The 25,510-nt window shown below is 38.9% G+C and overlaps 2 protein-coding genes across 3 annotated transcripts; one reads left to right on the top strand and one right to left on the bottom strand.

Annotated features, from left to right (window-relative positions):
* Positions 1-5,222: 5,222 nt before the first annotated feature.
* dsc2l (desmocollin 2 like) lies at positions 5,223-12,402 on the bottom strand. The gene is made up of 16 exons (XM_072363219.1): positions 12,265-12,402; positions 12,040-12,130; positions 11,702-11,910; positions 11,515-11,613; positions 11,066-11,215; positions 10,547-10,691; positions 10,304-10,458; positions 10,058-10,192; positions 9,741-9,926; positions 9,364-9,611; positions 9,025-9,167; positions 8,305-8,526; positions 6,826-7,047; positions 6,460-6,575; positions 6,047-6,364; positions 5,223-5,683 (listed from the first exon to the last, which is right to left on the bottom strand). Exons 1-16 carry the CDS (start codon positions 12,301-12,303, stop codon positions 5,486-5,488), a joined length of 2,676 nt encoding a protein of 891 aa, XP_072219320.1. The 5' UTR covers positions 12,304-12,402; the 3' UTR covers positions 5,223-5,485.
* Positions 12,403-15,601: 3,199 nt separating this feature from the next.
* On the top strand, positions 15,602-22,708 carry LOC140268300 (desmoglein-2-like protein). 2 transcript variants are annotated; one of them, XM_072363099.1, is made up of 14 exons: positions 15,602-15,855; positions 16,436-16,558; positions 17,118-17,276; positions 17,370-17,511; positions 17,599-17,762; positions 17,863-17,997; positions 18,085-18,270; positions 18,405-18,682; positions 19,171-19,313; positions 19,415-19,636; positions 20,123-20,353; positions 20,594-20,715; positions 20,810-21,151; positions 21,373-22,708. In XM_072363099.1, the coding sequence occupies exons 1-14, from the start codon at positions 15,802-15,804 to the stop codon at positions 22,378-22,380; spliced, it is 3,309 nt and encodes a 1,102-aa protein (XP_072219200.1). In that variant the 5' UTR covers positions 15,602-15,801; the 3' UTR covers positions 22,381-22,708. The 2 variants fall into 2 exon arrangements, with proteins under 2 accessions (XP_072219200.1, XP_072219199.1); XM_072363098.1 differs by having other exon boundaries at positions 15,602-15,859; positions 16,440-16,558.
* Positions 22,709-25,510: the final 2,802 nt, after the last annotated feature.

The following is a 25,510-nucleotide window of genomic DNA, read 5'->3' as shown; positions in this document are numbered from 1 at the left end:
TCAGATGTTTCAACTGTAATTAAGCCTGGACAGTCGAGGATATTTCCCTTATTGTTGAAATAAAAACTCTGCATGTCTCTCATGACAAAACAGGAGTATGAAAAAGAAATAGTTATGGATTACATTGTGTGAGTTCATCAGTTCAGCATCTATTCTTCAGGCTGTTTATCACTTATATCTATTTGAGCAAAGACCGAGATGTCTCAGACTTTCTGCTGCTTAACGGATCCATCTAATTAATGTTTAAGCTGCACATTTCTATTAAGTGTGGATGCTAACAAACAACCTAACAATTCATCTCAGTCCCTGCATGGCTGTTTTTAGAAATGCTTGAGAGTGCAGGACATTCTGTCAAATGGTACTTGGTTGGACGTAGTTGCCATAATGACAGTAAAAAGCACAGATATTAAATAATTTATTATATCTGTCATATTTTCTCTTACAGTTTCTCAACTATGACTGATAAGGTCATGGAAAGAATGAATGTGTCTGTAGGGCACAGGCTAAGCAGCCAAAGGAGTCAGGGGCCCCCTGGTCTTATCCCCGGGCGTAATGTATGAATTATAAATCGCTACAAGAGATACAAAATAAACACTATGGACACAGACGGCATGTCAATGAAGATGTATGAAAGGCAGAGACTTGAAAAGACAGAGGGACAAAATGGCAAAAAAGGACCTAAAATGACTACAGAGGGATGCAAGACATGCAAGAAATAAACAGTGACACAAAACAACACAAAATGGCTGCAGAAAGACAATAATGACTACTTAACAAATTTAACAAATTATACACAAACTTCACTGTACGGTGAACTGTGAATGGTTTACTTGATTTCCTTGTCTTGGTTTTTCTGTGTTCTGTTTGATTCTGTTTTCTTGTTTGGGTTCTTAGTGTTTTAAGTCATTGGTTTTTAATTAGGGCTTATTCTCTGTTTTCAGTCTAATCTTGGTTTGCCTTCATGTATATTGTCCATCTTATGATTGCCTTTTTGGTTGCTCTTGCCTTTGTCTGTAGTCTTAGTTTAGTCTTGCATCAGTTCTGTACTTGTATCAGTTTAGTTTATACTTTACTCTGTTCCACATTCTCACTAGCAGTTATCCTCAGCTATCCCCTGCTTGATCTTCAGTTCCACACTCACCTGATTTCAGTCTGTCACAGCTGCAGTCATTCACTCATCAGTTCCCCCACAGTATTTATGCTCCTTGGTTCATTTAAGTAATTGTCAGATCCTTGCTGTTACTATCTTAATGGTTAAGCGCAGTATGTTTCATGTCGTCTAGTTATCCTGCGCTTCAGTTGGCTTTTTGGTTTTTCATTAGTTTAGTTTCAGGTTTTCCAGCTTGGTTGCACTTTCTGTTTGTTTGAATAAAGTCACCAGTTATGTTTCCATCAGCCTGTGGTCTCGGGTCCTCTTCTCTCCACCACCACCGAACTGTAACATAAATTACTAAATGAGGTGCAAAACAACCACAAACAGATTAGACTGATGCAAAACTGCTGCCAGCTGCACAGTTGCAGATGGAACACAACCAAAAATGTAATCTCTTTAAGTCTGTTTCTTAATGCATCTGTGGATATGGTTACCAGATTGACCATACAGTGTTCATGTAGGAAGATAATGTTCGCTGCTGCAAGTACAATGCTCTTGCATAAGAATGATAAAAGCACACCATAGTCCAGGTTGAGTGTGATTTTCATAAGGATTATTTGAATGTATGTTATACAGAAACATTGTATTTGGTTAAATGTTTCAGCTATTAAAAATGATGCGCTTTAAAACATACTCTTGTGAGTTGCGTCAATTGTGCTGGTACACCATCACAGATGGTGGTCAGGTCCACCCTCATTATAGCCATGATGATTACACAAGCAAGTGAGAACCCTGATCTTGTTCAGATCTTGTCACACCAAATATGATTGAAGAGGACTTAGAGCATGAGATAATTGTGTGACATCAATTGGAGGTGAGTTTTGCTGCCACGATTTGTCACTTCACTTTAATTGTACTGTTGTGACTTCACAGCCTAATTTAAGTGATTTCAGGCGTTTGGTTACATGTGCGACTGAATGTAAAGTGTCTTCTCTGAAATCCGCCACCTTCTATAAATATTCCCCACAAGCCACCTTCTCAGCATGTGTTAAACTCAAATGAGAGGGTAAGTGTGACACCTACTGTCCATCAAAGTAATAACATCGTTACAGCCTTCCACAAAGAAAGTGCAACTGAATCATACATGAGAGTTGCTTGAAACAATACATAATTGCAGTCTCTTTCATGAGCACTTCACAGCAATTTCAATAAGTCATCATGCATGCAGCCACCGTGCACAATGACTGATTTAATTATTCACAAAGTAACCTAAATTCCATATATACTTGACCTGGTTTGTGCTTTCCCATGGTGCACCAAGAGAAATTTACATTTGTCATATGCATTTATAGGAATGCATATGAAATATCTTGCACATGCAACTCAAAATGATAAATCTTGAGTCCAAAGTCAACAGGGGGTTAAGAAGTTGCTTCACTCTACGTTCTTGGCAGCTGTAGGCACTTCTCCATATTGAGCTCAGATGGAGCCAAGTGTCCTCAGACTCTCTGGTGGAGGTTGAATACACCCTATCTGGAGAGATTGTTTTCACAGTATGACAAAAACTAATTACAAGCAATAAATTAATTTCACGCTACTGCCTTAGAATTAATTGCATCTTTACAGAAGCGACTTGAAGTGATGGCTCAAGCAGCTCTGATAAGTGTGGACATACAAAGTGGTCTATTAAATTGTGTTTCTTATCAGTGCCATTACTTTACTGTTAGTAATGCAGGGATGCATTTTGAAAATCCCCCCCAAAAACTGGAATTCTTGTTTGTTCTCATTTTAAATACTGCTAGGGTAATTTTGTCGTGCAGCTTCCGTAGCTGCTGTTTTGTGCGGTGCAAGAAATGTTTCTTTTTAAAGATTTAACTATGTTCGTACACGAGAGTGTTTAAAAATGTAGTTCACTAGGAAGAAGAGTGAAACAGAGTGAGGTATTCTATAAAATCCGCAACTGCCATGTTAAACTCTTTCCACCCTGGCTCTCAGTTTGAACTAATGTGATATATTTCACACTCACTCAGTGGTGAGCATCTATAAATAAACTGTGTCAAATGATTTGCTGTTCAAGTAACTTTCATTCCCAAGTCCCAGTGCTAAGTCATCACCGTTGAGCAGCTCCATAGTCAGAGAGTCTAAAAGGGGGAGCATGACCACCTGTACTACATTGTTAACGTCTAATGCTTGTGTTTATCAAGAATTAAACAAGAAATGTTGCAGCTTTCCATTTCAAGTTTTCACAAGACCAGTTGATCAAAAAACAGCAATCCAATGAGAAAAGGAAGACCGTTCATTGGCAAACAGGGGTAACAGAGCTGCTGTCTTATGCTTAGAGTACCATCTTTGCATGTTTTTGGTTTTTGATGACTCATTTTCATCATTTTGTGTTCAGTGACTTTTCAAAATTCTAATTGGACCCTGTAGAAACCCAGCTAACCTTTGATGTTCAGATCTTATTCACATACTAACATAATTCTGACAATATCATCTTAATCTGTTCTGATAACATTGTTGTATTTTTGACGAGATTCCAGTATTTGATCCTAGTGAGAGACCAGTTTCTATCCAGGAAGGAATTTCCTCTTTTTTTTTTCCTTCTGCTCTCCTCTCATGTTCGGCACTCATAATCACAATCACATGACAGATGGTCCTTTCTAGACTGTATTTCCTGCCCCAGCTTCAGATGGGGTCACACTGATGCATGATTTGCTTCGCATCAATAAAGTGCTACAATATGGTTGCTTTTTTTTTTTGCTTTTTTAAAATTTGATCCATCAGTAATCCAAAATTTACCAAAGTGCAAGAAGCTCAAGGTCTCAAAAGGGTTTTTGATTATTTTATCACCATTATTATTATTATTATTATCATTATTATTATCATTATGTTTGTTGTTTTTTCTTAAATTATTTATGTGTCTGTGAATAATTAAGCACATGGGCCAGTTTGTTATCAAGAAAATATGGTATGGTAATGGTAATAGTTCAGGCTAGACATATACTTTATTTGCAAAGCAGCATATTACTGTTCACTTCCTGTTTCTGGCGGCTTTGGTCTGACAATGTAATTAAACTGTTAATAAAATAAAAAAGCATGCCACACTTTTTTATTCCTTTGAAACTTTGTGGGAGAAAGCCAAACACTGTACGCGTGAGAGAAATTACAGAGAAGTCATAATAAATCTGGTGATCCAACTGGATCTGCAGAAGACTGGAGGTAAACATTAGCTTGTTGTTGCGTACTTTGGCTGAGTTTTATCAGGGTACTGCTCAAAGTGCCAAACCAAGTAAATCATTCACCAAACCACACACACAGACAGAGAACAATGGACACTTGTTCCAGCTCGGAGATTCTGTTCTCTCTTTCTGCGGAGCAAAGCCTTTTACTTTTACAGCTTGTAGTCCCAGACTTTTGTTTATTTAATATCTTAATCATCAATAAAATGTACTTAAAATTATAATTTATTATTCCTCTAAATTTTAAACTAATTGAAAACTACACCTATGAGAAAACTTCCTCATTATTCTTTGAAATCCGTGCAACTTAACTAAACACTTATAATATCAGATCCTTTTCTATAAACAGATTTATGAGCATTTTGTTGACATGTCTGGTTTTTCTATGTCAGAACAGTCTTGCATTCAGACAGTGGGGGGCAGTGTCACACCACACCGCTCCCATTCACGCCCTTGAGCCGACTTTCACATCGCCTTCATGTGAAATGTTGCAATAATCTCACAGATACCAGATCCAAACTACGCCCAGTTCACTGCAAACTCATTCCAGGGGAGTGTAGCTGGAAGATAACTGTCATACTACACCAAGAACACTGGCTTGAAATCACTGAAGATCAACATCTAATATGATATGAATTATTATATATTTTTTTTAAAAACATCAAAAACCATAAAAAAAGCCAGTTGTATCATTGTCTTTATTTTATTCTCAAAGCATATTTTTTTTTAAAAATCTATGAAAGTTAACAGATAAAATCTGCCACACAATTGAAAAAAAAAATCCTTTACTGTAGACATAGATGACTTACAAACAACAAAATACCAAGCATTGTTTTAAACTGATATAAAATCTTGTAGTCCCTCTCCACATAAATACCTTTATGAACAAAACCCAGGCTCCCACGGCGAAAAACATGTTAACACTTAGGAATGCATAAAGCAAATTATGTACAACTGATGACATCTGCTTAGTATTCAGTGCAAAAGACTTCTGCCAAAAAATAAATCTCCAACAAGCAAGGCACACACACACAGACACACCTAGTTTCCTTCTCTCGTCATTCATGTTCAGGGACATACAAAGCATTCAGGTGCCAGGCCTCTACATTCTGTACAGTGAAAAGTAAACCCGAACATTGAGGAGTATCTCTGTTCAAGACTTTCTGCAGACGGCTGCGAGGGATTTGAACTTTGGGTCAAGAGTGTTCAGAAAGTCGAGGTTATCATTGTCTCCATAATCGGTGCAGCATCCCACGGAGCCAGCAACAGAGCCCACCCCCTCATACCCATAGGAGTGAATGATGTCATCTGCATAACGTCCATCCCCCTCTGTTTGCAGACTTTTCAGCTTCTATAAGACAAAAGAGAGGGAGTTTGTTATTACTCTGTGTGGACTAAGCCTGGGCGATGAGAAGGGAGATACAGGTACAGCTCAAGATATGACTTGCAGTCAGATATTACAAAGCCAACAAACAAGTCAGCAATGAGTTACAGAAATAACATTTCTCCCCAAGAAGTTTAGAAATATTAAAGCTTACGGAGGATACTATCATGGCTTAAAGAACAAGATTATGTAAAACACTAGAGTTCCCTTAGCTCCAACTGATAATGCAGAAGCTGTCACACCTCAGAGAGTAAAAGGTTCATGTAACTTCCAGACATATTGCTGTTACATAATAAAAATCAAAAACACATCTGCATGCAACAACATTACCTGTTGTAAATAGATGCTATTTGTTTGCCAGGTGTGATGATTAGTGGAGCCCTGGTTGAGGTATCTGTGGTCAAGGCCCATGCCCTTACAAAGCAGCTGACTTCCAGCATAATGGTTAACGTGCTGTTGGTCATACTGGCCAGAGGAGTATTCTTGCATGTGAGTAGTAGAAATGCCGGGCTGGTAAATTCCGTTTTCATGTACACTGTGGCCTCCGATTGTGCTCGCGCTCTTGTTTCCCTGCCACCCCACATTCACCAGAGAACCCTTCACAGAGCCCTTTGCGGTTTGCTCATGAATTTTGATGAGATTACAATCCTAAAGGGAAAACGAGCGACAAATAAATATTTGAAGCAAAGGGGTAATAAAAAGTTAAGATGACAGTAGGTTTTCTTTTATGACAATGTCCTCACCACTTCGTCCCCTGGGCCCTCTGTGTTTGAGGGGAGCAGGACTCCACCACTGTATCCCGCATCGTCAATTTCTCGATTGTCTGGATTTGTCGTGCAGAAAAATGCCAAAAGTAAACCTGCAATAACAACGCAAATGTGAGAGAAATAAGTATACAACAAGTGTACAGTACTCAATTATGTGATAGGCATCCCAAGAGTGAAAATAATAACATTATATGTTGTACCATACTATTATATCTATCACTACTCAGCTCCCAATATCATCTTTACTGGTTTTTATACAGATGATAGACCCCCAAAATGCCTACATACACAGTGGAAGTCTGCATTACTCTGCTGGAAAGATAACAGCACCGAGGGACTCACAGAGCAAAAGGAGGAGGGCCAGTGGCAACAGCAAAGCCAGTATACCCATCGGCCCCAATTCCACGGATCTTTGATTGGCCAAGCAGGCTCCATTCCTGCATCGGCAGACTTTCACTGTCACCATCTGTGTTTCACCTTTGCCCTGCATATCTCTGACGATTAGGGGGACTTGGTGTATCCCTCTACGAAGCTCCTTTACCTGATGCAACGTTGCGGCCGTGTCTACAGAAAAAAAAAAAACACGTGTAATGTAGAAATTTGATTTTGAAAAGGGACTATAATACAAAAAGACTATCAGCTGTAGATGTATTGCTAATGAAAAACAACATCAAAATGTAAATGGGATTGACTGGTCTGAAATGCAACCATATGTGAGCCGTTCAGACTTGCAGGAAAAAAAATCATGTCACGACTCATAGCTCAGAGTTTTGTTCTCCAGCCTCCGAATCTTTATGCGCTCCCAACTTCAGGTTAAAACTGCTCTGGATTTACTGCACTTCTGAGAACCGAGATGTTAAACAAAACAAATGAGCTAGTAATGTTCCACCTGTAGTTTGTTTAGTATTTCCTACTTGAAATTGGTGGGGTTTTTTGTTTTTCCTTTTTTTTATTTTTAACTGAGTTTTAACCCTGTCTGTAGTATGTGCTGGTATCAGCTGTCAGGTCAGGTGCTGTTGCACTCTCAAATGCTTCAAGACTCCAAAAGTACCACTTGTATTCAGGTAATACTTGTTTTGTATTTCAAAGCTGTCGGACAGATCATAGATAAGGCACACCCCACAGAAGACAGGGTGCAGTTGAGTAGCTCACTCCACACCCTAAATTATGTCGGAAGGAATGGCGCTGTAAAATCATGGTTTTAAAAAGGAAAAGTTTCAATGATTCTGTCACATTTTGACCAAAATATGTCACCCCAGGATAGTGTTTCAACTTCAAAAAGATAAAAAAAAAGAGCAGCATAATATATCACTCAACTAATATCCATATACGTTGTATTGTGTGGCCTCTTAAGTACTAAAGCTATTTAAAAAAGACACACTGGTGAGAAGTGGGCTACTGGAACAAGACATTCATTGACTTTGAGCAGAAGCTACCAAACAATTTGTTGTTGTAACCAGCAAACTCTGTAAGCTGTTCCAGCTGAGATTGTGTGTGAGACCAGAGCAACTGCTCACATGAGAGGGACAAGCAGGGACTTTTTCATTTTCATATGGAACAGTATAAAGAAAAAAAAAACTTAAATACTTAATCACACTTTTTTTGATCATATAAAATTTAAAAATGTAATCATGTAAATGTTTTGCAGTTGTTAATTATATCAATATGTTATACTAGCGTGAATCAGGGCTGAATCGTGGTTTCCGTGTGAATAATTAAATCTGCTTTCACGTTGCCACCATTAAAAACAACAATCGCAAAAACAACACATATATGATTAAAAGGCGATATTTGACAGTATTTTGATAACATTTCACCTACCATTGAGTGGCTTCACAGACCATTTGCCATCATTGTCAGGCGGCATGCTAAAGGTGAACGGTGACGAGTATGGGCTTGAGTCATTGTCTTCAGCGACAAAAACCAAAGAGCCAAGCTGTTGTGAATTGCCCTCACACATCACCAGCTTAGAGGGGATTATTGGCTGGTTGTCGTTGACATCCTCTATCACAAGGATGACTGTTCCGGTTCCTGTCTTGGCGCCTGAAATTCAGTGGTACTACATTGGTTTCAAGCAGGACAAGCATGGACAAACTTTTTTTTCTTTTCTTTTTTTATGTAATCTTGTGAATCTACATTCTAAGGACACGGAGACATGATCCAGATGTTATGAGTCATTGTAAATGAGTAATTACACAGATGGCGGGTGAAACAGACAGGGTTGACAGAATGTTCAGACAGGTACAAGGTGGGGCTGGGATTCTTATTAACGTTTGGCTTATATATATATTGCCAACAACAAAAGAGAAGTCAAACATGGTGTCTGATGATGTAACATAAATACTAGACATGTATCCCAAATACTGCAAATTGCCATCAGGTTAATAATTAACCAGCAGCACAGAATTGAAGACTTTGACTTCTTAAAATGGGATAAGTTTCAGCACCACTACAGAAAAGCAACATATGCTTGAGCTTGGTATTTTCAGGATGAACTACATGGGTTAGTGACGGATTAAGCAGCATTAAGAAGCAACTTACTGGTATCAACGGCCTTCATGGTGACATTATAAATTCCATCCTTGACCAAATGGGACTCTCTGTCAATTGTGTTTGCGACCCTCAGCTCTCCCGTATTTCTGTCGACACTGATCCAAGAACCTGGGTCTAGAATCTTGTAATACCTGGGACACAGTGGAAAATGTGTATTATTCAGCAAATTCAGTCCTATGCTCAAAGGCTGCCCTCCAGTGTTTAATAAAAGTAAAATAAACTTGAGTGAGTATCTTATGGATTTGCTCCAGTTATGTCCAGCATTTGCCACATTGCACAACAGGAGAGAAACATTTATTAAAGCCCAATTTAAGAGAGATTAATTACCTGATGCCGTTGCTGCTTTTGGTCTCAGGATCCACAGCTGTGTAGCTTCCTATCAGTGTGCCATTTGGAATGTTCTCTTTGACACTGAAGCGGATAGTGGGAGCGCTGAATTGTGGACCCTCATCAACATTGGTGACAGCGACATCCACAGGGATGGACAACCACTGAGCCGTGGTGCCACTAAGCTCCGCCTCATTGCGTGCTAAAATCTCAAGCTTTACCTTTTCGTTCTGCTCATAATCCAAGGGCTGGAAGGACAAAGAGGTGTGAAAGAAGTGCATTGTGCAATAAGGCTTTTACATTGTCATATAGGTCACTTCTTAAATAAAGCAAACGTAACCTACTTGTGAATATCTTGCACATGTCAAGGGACTCACCTTTACAACGTACAGAAGCCCCTCGTTTGTACTGTTATCAGTATCAATCCTGAAATTTCCTTTTTCATTTCCCGATTTGATGATAAATTGGGATTTCCAGTTGGGTGTGTTTATCAAATCTTTATCTTCCACAGGAATTCTCAGGATAAGCTTTTCACTTTCGTTTTCTTTTATACTGACTCCATACTGTAAAAATAAATCAAAGTAAGTGTGTGTTACCATAAGCTTACAGGAAAATAAGCTCAAACAACAAATATGCTTAATAGTGAACAGTAATTCCTGGTTTTTACTATTTTCTCTTTTCCCTAAGCACTTACAGATGTTTTTGTGAAAGTCGGCGGGTTGTCGTTGATATCGCTGAGTGTAATCGTCGCTGTCGCTGTATTATACAGACCATTTACTGCACCATTCAAATCCTTGATCATTACAGTCACCATATGTTTTTCTTTCACCTTAAAAAGAAGCATAGACAAAACGACGTTAAGATAAAATGAAAATGCGAGGCAGTATGCTACATGGACGTAAACAAACAAAAGCATCAGCTCGGGGATAACAGGGCTCACCTCTCTGTCAAGAGTGTTGGTGACTGTGGTGATGACACCTGTCTCTGGGTGGATGGCAAAACGCTCTAATCCATCCAGAAGGGTGAACCTGATCTTAACGTGGGTGGTCTTCGGGTCATCTCTGTCAGTGGCGTTCACCTTTCCCACAATCGTCCCTATGGTGGAAATCAACAACTTAGAGCACCTGCCCTGCGGAAGGTAAGTAACAGCAGAAGGGAAGTTTTTGCATTTCTTGTTCCTCACCTATCTCGCATTTCTCGGGCACAGTAAACTGTAGCTGGTCTGTGAATTCTGGAGCATTGTCATTCTCATCATCGACTAGTACTTGGAGGTCCAAAGGTAAGTCTGCTGACTGACCCGTCTCTGCATCAAAAACACTGACCATTAACTGTGAGGACAAGAGATTAAAAGATATCACAAGATTAGTGAACATATAAATATGCAAATGCGAGCAAAGGATTTCTTGCCATTTAATAAATTTTCAGAGTCAGATAAGGATTTTAAACTGTCTTTAAACATGTATACATGTATACAACAGGGACAAGTTGATAATCAAAAAGAATATATATATATATTATCATTACATTAGGATAAACTGTGCAATATTTGTTCATTATTGAAACAAAAAACAAGGGAGATTATTTGTATTATATGCTAGTTTATTAGCAAACTGTGAGAGCCATTTTCACAGATGGAGGACACTTTATTAATCAAACAATTAATATATGAGTAAATGATTGTTGTTCCCTTTTTCATACTCACAGTAAAGCTTGGATATTGTTCACGATCAACTGCTCCAAGCACACTCAACCTCCCAGTGTCAGACTCCATACTGAACAACTTAAGCTGGTCGACGGCAGGTCCACTGATGCTGTAGAATACCTTGCGCGTTGCTGATGCATCTGATACAACCTAGATAGATCAAATAGAAATATTCTAGCTTGCAATATTTTGAAATGGATAACAAGATTAAAACCAAAAAAAATATCCACTGTATTAGTTGAAAGTTTTGTCATACATGCATGTCAAATATAGGTGTGTTTTGGTAAGTATAGTTTCCTTATAATGTACAGTGAATTACCCTTCAACGAAGATGAGCGTCGGTGCGCTCAGTTGGAATAAATCAAACACTAAACCTACCATGTGGGAAAGGGAACGTGTAGAATTGTATTTTTCACTAGCCATTTGTATCGTATCAATAATGAAATTACCGTTTCAACGAATCTTGGAAAAGGCCCTTTCTCATTCTCACGTATATTGAAAGGTGGAGGGCTCCAGCGTCTTTTGGAGCGCTTCAGGAGGCCCTTGTGCTGTGACATGAAAACAAAGCATGAAATTTGCAGCAAAAAAAAGGCCGATCAATCCCTCTAATGACGCTGGAATGTGCAACTGCCTTACATCCGTCTGCTGCATTGTGTAGCGGACAAGGTGAACTTCCATCTCACTTTCCTGTCCACTATTGTCCTGCGCCGTCACAGAAAATGTCCGCCCTCCTGCTGCCACCGACACAGGAGTCAGCGCAACTATCGCTCCATTGCTCTCTACCATAAAAGTAGGGTCCTTCAAAGTTAACCGTAGTGATTTAGTGTCACATTCGGCTGCTTCAACTGAAAAACAAACAAATAAAAAAACGATAGAGGTAAAGTAAAGATCATAATAATAATAATAATCGTTATGCAAGCAGTACAACCAAATAATTTCATGTTGAGTTGATGAACAAATAAGTAACGGTGTACCTTTTGCGATTTGGTATCCAACCGGAATAGATTGTGGAACAAGCACGTAAAGCGAGTGGGGGATATAGCACGAATCCACTCGGGAAATGGTCTGAAAGACAACGTTTTACAGTCTGTTTTTGACAACTTTTTATTCGCGTATCCCTTCAAATGAAGAAGAAGAAGAAAAAAAAACAAAAGCAACTATAAACAGACAAAAGTTAAAACGTAAACTTAGAAACTTACCAACACCGAACAGATGGCAAAAAGGAACACATTCGCCATTCTTCAAGAAAAACTTGACGCACTTTGTCCCGGTCCGAGAGAGGAAGAGTCCAGACTAAGTTGCTCTCTGACAGAATGACAGATTTTCTTGATCTTGCAGCTCGTTGGACTGTCACCTCTCAACTCGAGTTCTTCTACTGTGCGCACAGGGGCTGGTTTTTCTTCCTGTGGCAACTGACAGTGAATCAACAGACACACCTAGACACACCCAGCGATCATCCAGAGGGAGATCAGCATGCAAGGCACGTTTAAGGCGTGTCGCTGTCTGACTGTACACCTCAGTGCTTGGCAAATCTAAAAACTTTACATATATATATATATGTAAAGGATACATATATATCTATATGTATATAGATATATATATGTATCCTTTTTTTTGCCAGCAGGGGGAAACATTGCCCAAGTTTTGTGTCAACCAAAGCAGAAGTTTGCACCCAAAAATAAATTAAGCTGGAAACAATTACAGTGTATTAAAAACGAGGCCTTTTTCAAATGTTTTATTTGAAAGAGGCTCATTTTCAAGCTGTAGGGTAAGTACGGTTTTGCATTTTTCTCATAACCTCAAGAAAAATGACTTGATTTTAGAAATCCTCTGCACAGAGGTTGACCCCTGCTTGCTCCTCCTTTCTCCACACCAGCATTCTGGCAGCAAGAACTGCATTTGGCTCATCACTTAACACCACAGGAATGCGGGCCTGAATTAAGCCTGGTCTGGGGGAGGCTGTGCTCCCACATGGAAGCACTCGCTATCTCTGCAAACTGCTGATAAAAGTGAAGGCATGTGTCATTCAAAGCTTGTCCGAAATGAATCCACCGTCCCTTACAGGCCTTGTTTTTTACGAGTACCTTGGGAAGTCGGGGCATGTGGGGCAGCAACAGGAAAGGTGAGGAAAAAGTCAGGAAAGCAGTGTTGTTGTGAGTCATGGGTGTGGACATAATTAAAAGACTTGGAGGTGGGAGTCTCCCACAGCAATGCAAACTTCCCCCTCTTGAGTTGGTCCCAAACTACAATAGAAGGTTGTTGTCTGTACTCAGGCTTCTGTGTGTTGACAGAGTCTAACTACGGTACACTTCTTTGGGAAGATAAGTCATAACAGATACATTTAAGATTGCATAACAGCTCAACTGTTTTCTGCTGAGAAGTGCAGTTTGAAGATGTGAGCTGAGCCGTTTCTCTGGAAACAGATATATTTACTCCCTGATTTTAACTTGTACATCTTGTACCAGTGTTTTTTTCTTTTCTTTCTGCAATGTGACCACACCACCACTTCATTGTACATGTTCTTTTAGTGATCACCTGGGTGTATCAACCACATCAGCATGACACAACAAGCAAGTCATCTGTGACACAAGGTGCTACATTTAATGAAAGTGACAGCTATCATGAATCCAGACAACAAAGAGCTTGCTTCTGGCATTCATCCAGACGATTGTCAGAAGATTTCCCATCACATGTGACGAGTTGTTACAATATTCATTGGTGTCATGTTTACAGAATTCTGAGTGATTAATTTTTCACTTTTAAAACAGTCATAGTGACATGTGACATCTATTAAATTTTGTAATCAAAAGTTGTTACACCCTGTTGTTTTCTAAGGATATAATACTTGAATCAATCGGAACTAACTCCATTGTGTTCTTATTAATGCCGCACCTGTATTTCAACCCACGAGTCTAATGGTCAGCCAAAAGCACTAATAGGAGGACGGATTGTGAGGGAGCGTTATTACAGTTTACGAATTTTCAAAAGGTGATTGGGTCCCTCAAACCTGACAGTCAAGAGACACCCATCTGAAACAAGAGCCCAGAGGCATTTCTGACTAATTTTTGCACAAATACTAAGTGAGTGTATTCCAGTGAAATCTGGACATCATTAAAAGAAGACGTCTGTCTAATGATGGACAGAACTCATTGTTAAAAGCAAGCACCCTCACTGTTAGGGGAAAAAAAAGATACAAATGTAATGGAAGGTACAGGCTTTGTATGACAAGGTGAAACTAGTATCATATATCGCCTCTCACACACCTTTGACCCCAGAGAAAACATATTTCCTGTATCATGGCAACTCTGGGTGTGACAGTATGAATCTCCATTTTATATTTGTTTCCCCGTAGAGGTAGATCAAATACGGCAACACCTACATGCTCACACATGCACACAGTCCTGTGTGCTGTTCTATGTTGGTGTGCCTACAAGCTGTGGTGATCGACTTCAGAATTTCACAGGCACTGGTGGAGTTTTACAGATGGGTGAGAAAACATTGGTCAAAACGACTACATTGCATTTTTTAAAATATCAAAATCGTGAATAGATTCCAAACGTAATCATATACAGAAAACTAAGTGGAAGAATCACAATGCATTTTGCATTCTGAAGAAAAGAAAAGAGGATTTCCCACCTTTTTCACCCCAAAGGGCATCTCCACACTTCTGATTAACTGCGTCTCAGTAAAAAACATTAAAGACACTAAATTTTGGTAATTGAATTGAATAAGAAGAGTTGAAAAAAAAGGAAAAAAGAAAGAAAAACGTCCAGTTAACCATAAAAGAAAATTGAATCTGGGTAAAGGTTTGTCAGTGGTGACATGTGTGTACAGCAATCATATAGCACCTTGGCACAAAACCACCTTCTGAAAACTGAGGTATAACACAAAAAAAAATGCAAAAGCAGGTATTAAACTCAATCCAAGTTCCTATTTTATTTCATTCACACATGCTTGAGAAATGAACCAACTCTGTTTGGACTTGGAGTTGGACGCGGGGCACACTCAGCCTGTCAAAGTGGAAGAGCATTAATTACTTTTGGATTCCATACCTGTTTAAATGCTTTATTTTTAAATGGTTTGAACAATAAATTAATCACTTCTTGTTGATTTACGGACGATTGACAACTTACCATTCAGTGACTTGGTTGACTTGCATTCTGTTACCATTTGCACAAGCAGGTTATGATTTGTATTTTTATGGGGTTTTTTTCCAGGTTTTTGCCTGTTGACACATTTATGTTGGAATAAACATCTTATGTCTCTATCAATATTTCTATCCTTATCTTTACAGCTAGTTGCTTTAGGTTCAGCAACAGCAACATGACAGTCGGCTGCTACAATGGGAAAGTTTTTAATAAAGTAGCATTACATCAAGAGAAAATAAAATAATTTGATATGCGTGGAATTGTAGTGTCGCAATGGGATTCATTTAAATTTTACTTTGTGTGTGTGTGTGTGTGTGTCAACGCCCCTGTTTCACACGTAGCATTTCAGTCCAGGTGTTTTTTTGCTTTTTTCATAAGCAATAGGCTTAGTCTCTTTCCAAATAACTCTCTCTGCGTCGATTATCAACAGCAGTGAGCCAGAGGACCCGCCCCACTGTAGAACTTCTCCCTGACTTTATCAGAGGTCGAAGTCCTGTACAAAACCAACGAGAGGCTACTGAGAGACTCAAACTGACGCGTTTTTACGCCCCAACACCAGGGAGTTAAACGTTTTCATTTAATCAAACGATGACTTCTCTGCTGACTTGCAACCTTTTTCTTCTGCTGGCAGTCCTTCTCATTGTAAGTAAACGGTGTTTAACGTGTTATAGATTCGTTATTGTGTTTTGGGAAGCGGATTTTTTTCTTTTTTTTTAACAGGCGTGGCTCCTATTTGTCTTCACAGCAATACACACAATACAAAATAAGCCTCCGTTAAATTATCAGATATGCGCCTAAAGCTACCGGAGACAAGATGCGCCAAGTTTTCATACGTAGAATGACGCCGAGCAGGTTTACGTTTCCTCTCCAGCAAAGCAGCTAATACCATGAATATTGAATGTGGAAAATACTTTGGCGGCGCGAAGTATCGTTCAGGTTCTGGTGTCACATGTCAGTTAACACTTGTTAGCCTTATTCTTATTCTTATTATTATTCTTTTCTTTTTTTTCCAAGTCGATAATGTTGTATTGTGGACTATTACATCAAGATGTAAGTCTTTATTAGACGTCCCATGAACAAAAGACAGATTTACATACGTCTATTTTTGACAACACATAATGATGAATTATGTCAACAGAAGAAATGTCCATTTGCTTTGGGTACATTACATTTATATAAAATTCTTGAATTAACTTTCTCCCACCTCTTTGTTTATCTGCAGCTAGCTCCAGAGAGGGGAAAAGGAAATGGCCCAGGAGGACACAGAAAGAAAAGAGAATGGATCTTAGCTCCCAGACAGCTCATTGAGAACCATGATTACACCACCTATGACTTTATTGCTAAAGTGTGTATTTCTTTGTTGTATTTCCTTGAGAAATTCTTACAAAACTGACATCCTACCTTTTTATATTTCACATTCCCTCTTAAATGCTGAATGTTTTCACACTCATAGATATTTTAATGTGGGTAAAGCAACATTTGAGTATTTAAAATGAGTGCATCAATCGTTAATATAATAGTTTGAATCCCCCTTCTCACAGGTTTCACCCTCTGGTGTCATTCTTTTTTTTTATATATATTTCTAAATCAAGCACTGACGTGTGAGAGTAGCTCCACACACAGGGTTCATGATGAGTCATTTTAGACACAATTACACAATTGTTTTGTTTAGTGATTTATGATCTCAAACTGCTTATATGTTGGTTTGATTTTATTCTAATGCAGTGATGCAAGTTGATTATGATGTAGGCCTGTGTTCAGATGATCTTATGAGACCAGTGGATGACAAACTGCAATGAATGGGATTTAAACTATATAACTAATAAGCTATGCTTGCACTTAAAATGTGAAGGGTTTAGACTTCCAGATGGTTTGATTTTTTTCTTTATGTGTTTGTGTTTCAGATTCGCTCTGATAAGGAGAACTTTACCAGAGTAATATATTCTATAACTGGGCCTGGTGTTGACGAGCCCCCTCAAGGTGTATTTGGTGTTGATGCTAAAACAGGCTTTGTGAAAGTCTATTCTTCCTCTCTGGACCGAGAGACAGTCCCCTTCTATCATGTAAGCGCACTTTAAAAGCTTTCTTTTTGAATAGTTATAAGCTGTGCAGTGAAGAAGTGGTTATATGTGTGTGCTTGTTTTTCTTGTCTTTAGTTAAAAGGCATCGCACAGTTCACCAATGGGACCCGAGCTGAAAAGGATATTGACCTTGTAATTAAAGTTGTGGATGAGAATGACTGTCCACCAGTCATTAAAGTAGAACAAGTTGGCTATGTCAGTGAATCCAGCGCAGAAGGTATTTTAACATCTGCAGTTTGTTTGTAATATGGCTTCGAAAAGCCTTTTTACTGCACTCAGAACTGTATTCTGGGATGTTTTTTAGGTACTGTTATCATGAAAGTGATAGCAACTGATGATGATGAAGAGGGTACACTCAACTCTCTAATCTCCTACAAAATTGAAAGTCAGAGTAACATCGCTGGGATGTTCTACATTAACTCTAGAACTGGAGAGGTCATGGTTCGAAAGAACACTCTGGATAGGGAGGTAAGGATTTCCTGTTGTTTTATGTAGTCGATGAGGAAGATGCATTTGATGACTTGAATACATTAATGAATGCATTCTATCTCTGATCGCTTTCCTTTAGAAACAAGACACATACACGCTGACTATTATTGCCTCTGACTTGAATGGAGGAGCGGGAGGAAACTCAGGAAGTGGAGAAATTCAGGTTAAAATTAATGACATTAATGACAACATTCCAACCTTGGAAAAAGAATCGGTAGGTGTGACACTGCCACCACAATCATACCTTGTGTTCTTTTCCAGGTGATTATGTTAATCTGTTGGTGTGCATTTTCTTTTTTAGTATGAGGGGAGTGTGGAGGAGAACACAGTCGGTATGGAAGTTATGAGGATAAAAGCCATCGACATGGATCTAATTCATACTGATAACTGGCTGGCAGTTTATGAAATCATTTCCGGGAATGAGGCGGGTTACTTCACTATCACAACCGATTCTGAAACCAATGAGGGAATCATCATGATCAACAAGGTGAAGACTGGTGCTTTGTTGTTATTAGCTGACATCGTAGACAGTAAAATGCCAGCTGTAAATGTAATGGAGTAAAAATGAGCATGAATGCTACCAGAAGATGCATATCCTGTATATTGTCCTTAAATCTACAGGCCCTGGACTATGAGGAAGTGAAGACGCTAAATTTGGACGTGAGAGTTTCCAACAAAGCAAAGTACACATTTGGCAGTAGCTCTGACAACCAGTTCATATCTCCTAAATCGTACCCCATCAAAATTAACGTCGTCAATCAGAAGGAGGGCCCCCGTTTCCAGCCAAGCGTAAAAGTGGTGGCTGTCTCTGAAGACAGCACATCTATCTCCATCAACAAAGTCATAAGTACATACACTGCAATTGACAGTGACACCCTGAAGACTGCCACCAATGTAAGGTACTGTTACTTAGAGTATACTACTTTGATACGTTAGCATTTTCTGAGCAGTGCAAAACATCACTTACTACTACTGTGAGTGACCATGTTGACCCACAATGTGTTTAGATGCATTTTATGTTCTGTATTTGAGAAAAATCAAAGAAAATGAGTCAAGTGTGCGCCAAGTACATATTTCCCCATAAGCAAATCAAAGACATACAACCTTTCTAAGTTCCTTTTTTGGCCCTTTAAACCTGCTCCACATTTTAGGAAAAAATGTAAATCTAACCTATCCTTTGAAGGTGCTTGTAACTCGAAAAAATTTCTAATATTTGGAATTTATTTTACTTTTCTTTGTTCCCCTTTCACAAGAAAAGACAAGGAATTAAAAAAAAATCCTTGTTGAATTAACAATGAAAAGCCCAACTAAAAGTAGACAATAAGACAAATTCATATGCTTTCTATTTATATTCTTCAACCTAACTTTCTTTTTTTTTTACTTCCAGGTATGCAAAGCTCTCTGATATTGACAATTGGTTGTCAATTGATGAAAAGACTGCAGAAATCAGGCTGATTAAAATCCCTGACCGAGAGTCCAAGTTCTTGAGAAATGGAACTTATTATGCCGAAATTATATGCATCACAGAAGGTGAGTTCAATGTTTAACACAGTATTTTTAATCATTTTCTACTGCTGGTTGATATGGTGCACAACACGTTCATCATAATCTCTTTTTGATCTTCCTTTCAGATGCTCCCTCAAAAACAGCGACAGGGACAATAGCCATCCAGGTGGAGGACTTCAATGATCACTGTCCTAAGCTGACCTCTACACTTGAAACCATGTGCATTGGGGATAGTGTCATTTATGTCGCAGCTGTAGATGAAGACGAGTTCCCCAATGGAGCGCCATTTGACTTTACTGTGATTCAAGAGAGCAGCGAAGAGAAGTGGATGATAGAACCCCTCAATAGTAAGACTATGTGAATAGAACAATTGATGCTTAGCAACTCCCTGTTAAATTGGCTAGTTGATGTCTGAACTAAAGATTGATTTTTATTCAGTGTTTAGCATGAGCTTTTTACTTAGAGAAAGTCAAATTTGTCAAGACTTACCACAGACTTTACAACAACTTTGATAATATGTAAGTTAGTATTTTTATTACTCTTTTTCCTGACTGTAAGAAATCCAGGAGAAAATTGTAATTAAAGGATTTAGGAGGGAAATATACAGTACACTCCAAATCATTTAACCACAGGTGTGTAGACAGCAGAATAATTGTAATCTCTTACTTAACTGAATAGAGCTGACATTCATCTTCAGCTTCTATAGAAAATAAATGTTGTGGGAAACGTGAATGTATTACAAAGAACAGGAGCTTAATTACTTAATGACACAAATAAGTTTATTTTCCAACTTGTGCTGCAGATTTTAAATTTCCAGTCTTGTCGTTCTTTAGGAACCGCAGTCATTCTGCGAGCTCAAAGCCGCTTGTGGCGAGGCATCTACAAAGTGGAGGTGGACATCAAAGACCAGCAAGGAAAGTCATGTGATGAACTCCAGACAATAGATGTAGTGGTGTGCACATGCCAAGAAAACACTAAAACCTGTGTGAAGCGTGACAAAAGCACTGCGGTTTTTGGGGCTGCTGGTGTTTTGCTTCTGCTGCTGGGACTGCTGCTGCTGCTGTGTGAGTAGAGTTCATGTTTATCCATTTATTTGTATATTTTTTTTTCAATTTCTGGTTGGACACGTCAAAAAGAATCAGTCACTCCCTGTTCCAAGGTAGTCTAACGTAACAATCTGTAACATGCAATTTACGCAATCACCAATCTTCCTAATTAAATCAATTTCTGAAGAAGACATTTGCTCATGAAGAACCTGAGGCCTTGAACAGTATGCTTTAAAAAAATGTTTGGTTTTTTTTCAGTGATTCCCCTTCTGATGCTCTTCTGCCTGTGTGGAGATGCAGCAAGACAGTTCAAGCCTATTCCCTTTGATCCAAAACCAAACCTGATTGCATATCACACAGAGGGACAAGGCGAAGACAAGGTACTTTTATACTCAGCAATCTTTCACTGCTGAAACTTTTTGCATTCTGAAACTGCTGCAACCCTCACTGAAATGGCCATTTTATTTCTCACAGGAAGTTCCTCTAATTCCGTTCCCAGGGGAGGTTGATGGTGACATAGTGAATATCAAGGACATCAAAAACTATGAGGGAAATGGATACATTGAGGGCGGATTTGGCGAATCAGGCGGAGCAGTAGGTGGAGCAGGTGGATGCATTGATCTAACCACATCCACTGTGACAGCTGAGAACATGCATTTGTACAACCAGTATGGATACCTCAGAGGGCAAAACGAGACGGAATTTATGGGTGGAGGGATGATGATTGGACAAGACATGAGTTTCACCCATTACAAAGGTGGAGCCTTTGATGGGATGGCTCTGTCTGATCATTTCCTGGGGGAGTACTATGTAACAGTAAGTATCTTCAAATGTGAATAGGATTTTTATGCTAATATGTCTATTAATGAGCGTATTATGGTAGTAATTGTGAAATGATTACATTTGTGTTTTTATGGCGGGGACAGTTTTCATTAGACGATATGCAGGAGTAGTGCTGCATTATACAGTGCTGTATTAATGGACTTTAATCTGCATTATTGAAATCACATGCATATGCTGTTTTTATTTGTTTGCAGAAATCAAACAATGCTTCACAGCAGTTTACGGTGAATGACCATGCCCAGGTCTATGACTATGAGGGTCGAGAGTCCCTGGCAGGCTCTGTAGGTTGTTGCAGCCTCCTTGAAAATGATGATGACCTTTCATTCCTGAATGACCTGGACCCAAAATTCAAAACCCTGGCAGCGATTTGTCAGGGATCGACCCTTGTGAGCAAGTCAGCAGATGTAGGAGTTTCCAGCACCACGATCAGACCGGTGTCTCCAGCCAGGCCCTCCACTTCGACCCACACACATGTGCATACACACTCAGAAACAATCAGGGACAGGGACTGGGTAAACACTCTCAACGCCTCCAATGCAGCATCTGGGTCCTCCACTTTCATGCAAGAGGAGCGGATCACAGAGAGATCCCAAGGTTCGGTGACTGCTCCCAAAGTGCATGTCCAGGACAAGATTATCATTCCTAATCAGACGGTGCTCATACAGCAGCCTGCCATGTACTACGCTGCTACACCCATGTATGTAGTTGAGTCTAAGCCACAAATGGTGCTCGTGTCTGGGGAAACTCAGCAGGTAGTGGGTCAGGCGGGCCAGGTTGGGATGAGTCAGGGGTTGGTGCAAGTTGGTAGCCTGCAAGGCTCTCAGGGTGTGATGCTTGTTGATGGGCAGGTCGGAATGGGTGGAGCAACAGGGCATGTGGCACAGGGTCTATCACAGGGAACCATTTCCAGATCTACACAAGTACTAGTGGTTGAGAAGGGGTCCTCAGGACGAAAACAAGGTACACATTTAGCGGAGGGCTTTGGTCAAGCAGAACAGGGGTCTACAGAGGCTGGCGTTGACATGAGAGGCAAAGGGGTGCAGGTGAAGTCCATTTCACAGGGTTCTTATGGTTCCACAGGGTCAAATGAGGACTTTGCACTGACAACTGCACCCATGTTTCAAGGCAGCCAGAGGGTGATCACGCAACAAAAAAAAGTCTCAGTGACCGAGAGAAATTTTGAGTCCAACACAAGAACCTAAATTGTCCGCAAACTGTATGTCACACATATAATGACATGTATTTTTGTAGAGCGAAATGCACTACAGCACACCTTAAGAGATGGATTTTAAATGATAGCAAAACGGGTAGTGTGAGCTGCTTGTTCTGAAGCTTTAGTCTTCTGTCTTCTGCTCTAACAAATTAACACAACACTGTATTAGCATTTAGTAAATCTATGAGAGAAAACAAGACATTACATGTACATTACAGCTCAGCTGAATAAATGCCTTGCCATGGCTGGACCCAAGAATAACCAGTAAGGTTCAATATGATAGCCCTAAAAGTTCTGCAGTTATGTCAGGTTCAAATCTAAGAAAACAGTAGATAAACAACATCAAATGAAAGTACTACTTGCCATCCTAATACTCAACCTGCAAATGAGAATTCATGAAGTAACCGTTACAAGGTTTGTTAACAGGTTGCGAGCTTGCTTTGCTCCTGTTTTCTGTGAATGTCAGTATGTGGAACTCACCTAAACAATCAAATCTAATATATGAATGGTGTACCTCGAAGACAGCTTATTAGACACAACCAACCCCCATGAACACCTTTTTATTTTCATTGTGTATGCGTGTATTTCTGAAGTGTACAAAAATGCAAGTGTTAAGTGCCAAAGCAGTAGAATGATGTATTTTTTAAATTCTTTTTCTTGCAAGTCTCCTTTGTGCCATGATTAAAGTTTGACTTTAGATAAGTGTGTGTGTAATATAACTTAAGTATTTGATTTGCCAGAATAATCAAGGCATGCAATCAAGGCTTGAAAAGCACTGAAAACATTTGTTGGGGGGGGGGGGGGGGGGGGGTACAGTCTTGATGCTGTGGTTCTTGCTATTGATCAACATGTATTTTAATATCTTGTCTCTTTTATGCTGTAGAGATATGGTAGTCCGGCCATACTGCTGCTTGTTAATGAAAAGAATGTCTATTTTGTACATTTTTCAACTGCTGTCCTAATAAAATTTAGAAAAAAGAAATAGTTGATGGGTTTTTCTTTTGGTATACATGACATTTGAAACATTTTGTCTCATTAAATGAAAAAATTACATACATAATATCATGAAATTACATGACAGATTATTCTTCTTAATGTTCACTAATCCTAACGGCGCTTTTGGAAATACATGTTATTAAGTGTCTTAGTTTAAATAGACTTTTTTTTTTAAAAACGTTTCATTAATCCAATATTTTTCCACCTTTTTTTTTTTTTTACTATATATATACTGATAGTGTTGTAAAACAAAATGTCTGAAAGCATTGTGTTTTGTTAGCAGTCAAATGGACCTACAGTGCCATGCAAAAGTTTGTTTAAGACATATCTGCTTACAAAAAATACGTAACTGCTATTTGAAACTTCCACCGGGAAAACTATGGGGTCAAACTGAATAACCTTAGGCTCTATTGAGCCAGCTGGGAAATTTATTCTTATCATCATTTGTAAAAACTATTAAAATTCCAGATTAATAAAAAATAATGTCAATCAGAGGGTGAATGAAATGCTGTACAGAAACTGCTGCATTGATTTCAGTCCTAGCAATTCTTTAAAGCCCCTTTAATGTAAGTGCCTGACTGACGGTTGCACTAAATAGCAAACACAGTCCGAGCAGAAGGGGCTTCAGTGAGGAAGAGGTTAAAAGAGCCGTCATTTAGGAAGGTTCACGTTTCCCTTTAAGTGCTTTCAAGTGAACAGAAGCATTCCTGTGTAGAACAACGGGTTGCTCTGTAAAGCAGCTTATACAAAATACATTCAGTCAGGTTACAAACTGAGAAAGGGGAGAAAGGAGAAAATCAGGTTTCAGTCAGTGTCAATGCAGGTCAAGCCATACAGAGTTAGAGTGGTCTTAAATGAGATGTGACTGGTAAAAGCCAAAAGACTTAATCTTTTCTTTCTTTCTAGAATTTGTCTTCCAAAGTGTAGCTGTTATAAACTGTGATATAAAAAAGACACTTTTCCCATGAATGTTTAAACGATAGAGAGTGAATTTGTGTCATATGGGCTGCAATGCTGCACAGTATTTCAACAGAACAAGCGCAAGGACACGGTCATCTTCGTAGTATTAAAAATATGCTCTACAAAGTCTCAACCACAGCAGAAATCTTTTGAGGTCGGAAAAAAAGCCATCTCTGTTCTTACATGCTAATTTCCAATTACCTCTTCAGAGGGTCATAGCTCTGGTCTTTTGCATCTGATATAAAAGCTGTGGCAACCTCAGACCCACAGAAATCCAAATCCAAGCTTGTAGTTAAACTTCTAGTCTTTCTTTCTAGTATCACAGTTCCAATATTAATGTTAATTTCAAACTGTGAATAATACAATACAAAGTAGTATTTTGTGAAGTTTGACAGTGTTGCTCCACTGCTCTTGTCTTCCTTTTTTTTCTTTTTTTTTTTTAACCATCTCCTGAATTTATTCCTCAGGCCATCATTCATAAGAAAACACGTTTTCTATCAAAATGGAAAATTCTTGCTTTCACACATATAACCAGGGTGTGGTCACAAAGCACAATGTATTTAAGACAAAAAGTGAAGTTTAACAGCCAGTTTTTCCTGTGCCTGTCAGAACAGTATTGTGAAATGTTTTCTGGCTGAGAACATGATCATATCTGTTTCAACATCTCACTGCCGTCTTGTGCGCCACATTCTTAGCTCATCAACCCTCAGCCAGAGTTTTAAATCTGTCATTACTTTTTGTGCACGTTCGCTAAAGACTCCTCCCTAGTTTTGTGGGTGTGTGCTAATCTGAGGCTTACTTGAAAAATATTATCAAGATGTCATGACAGCTGCCTTAATTAAAAAAGTGATAGACTTCTATAAACACAAATTGTAAAATCAAATTTTTCAGTCAAGAGTTCATTTTAGTTTATGTAACATGTTTATGTTTATGCATTTAGCAGACGCTTTTATCCAAAGCTACTTACAAATGAGGATATAACTATACATTATATATATATATATATATATATATAAAGAGGAATTGAAGCTATGTTTAGACTTCCTTGTATATTAGAGGGCAAGGCAGTAGTTGTTTATGGTTATAAAAAAAAGCCATCATAAGATAAAAACAAGTGACTTTTAGTCCACCTCTTAGTATTTCTGCACCATGCACATCAACCT

This window comes from Leuresthes tenuis, unplaced genomic scaffold (genome assembly GCF_036924035.1).
Source record: "Leuresthes tenuis unplaced genomic scaffold, fLeuTen1.0.hap1 SCAF_14, whole genome shotgun sequence".
Classification (NCBI taxonomy): domain Eukaryota; kingdom Metazoa; phylum Chordata; class Actinopteri; order Atheriniformes; family Atherinopsidae; genus Leuresthes; species Leuresthes tenuis.
Note: the sequence above shows the minus strand (reverse complement) of the source record. Positions and strands in the feature narration are given on the sequence as shown.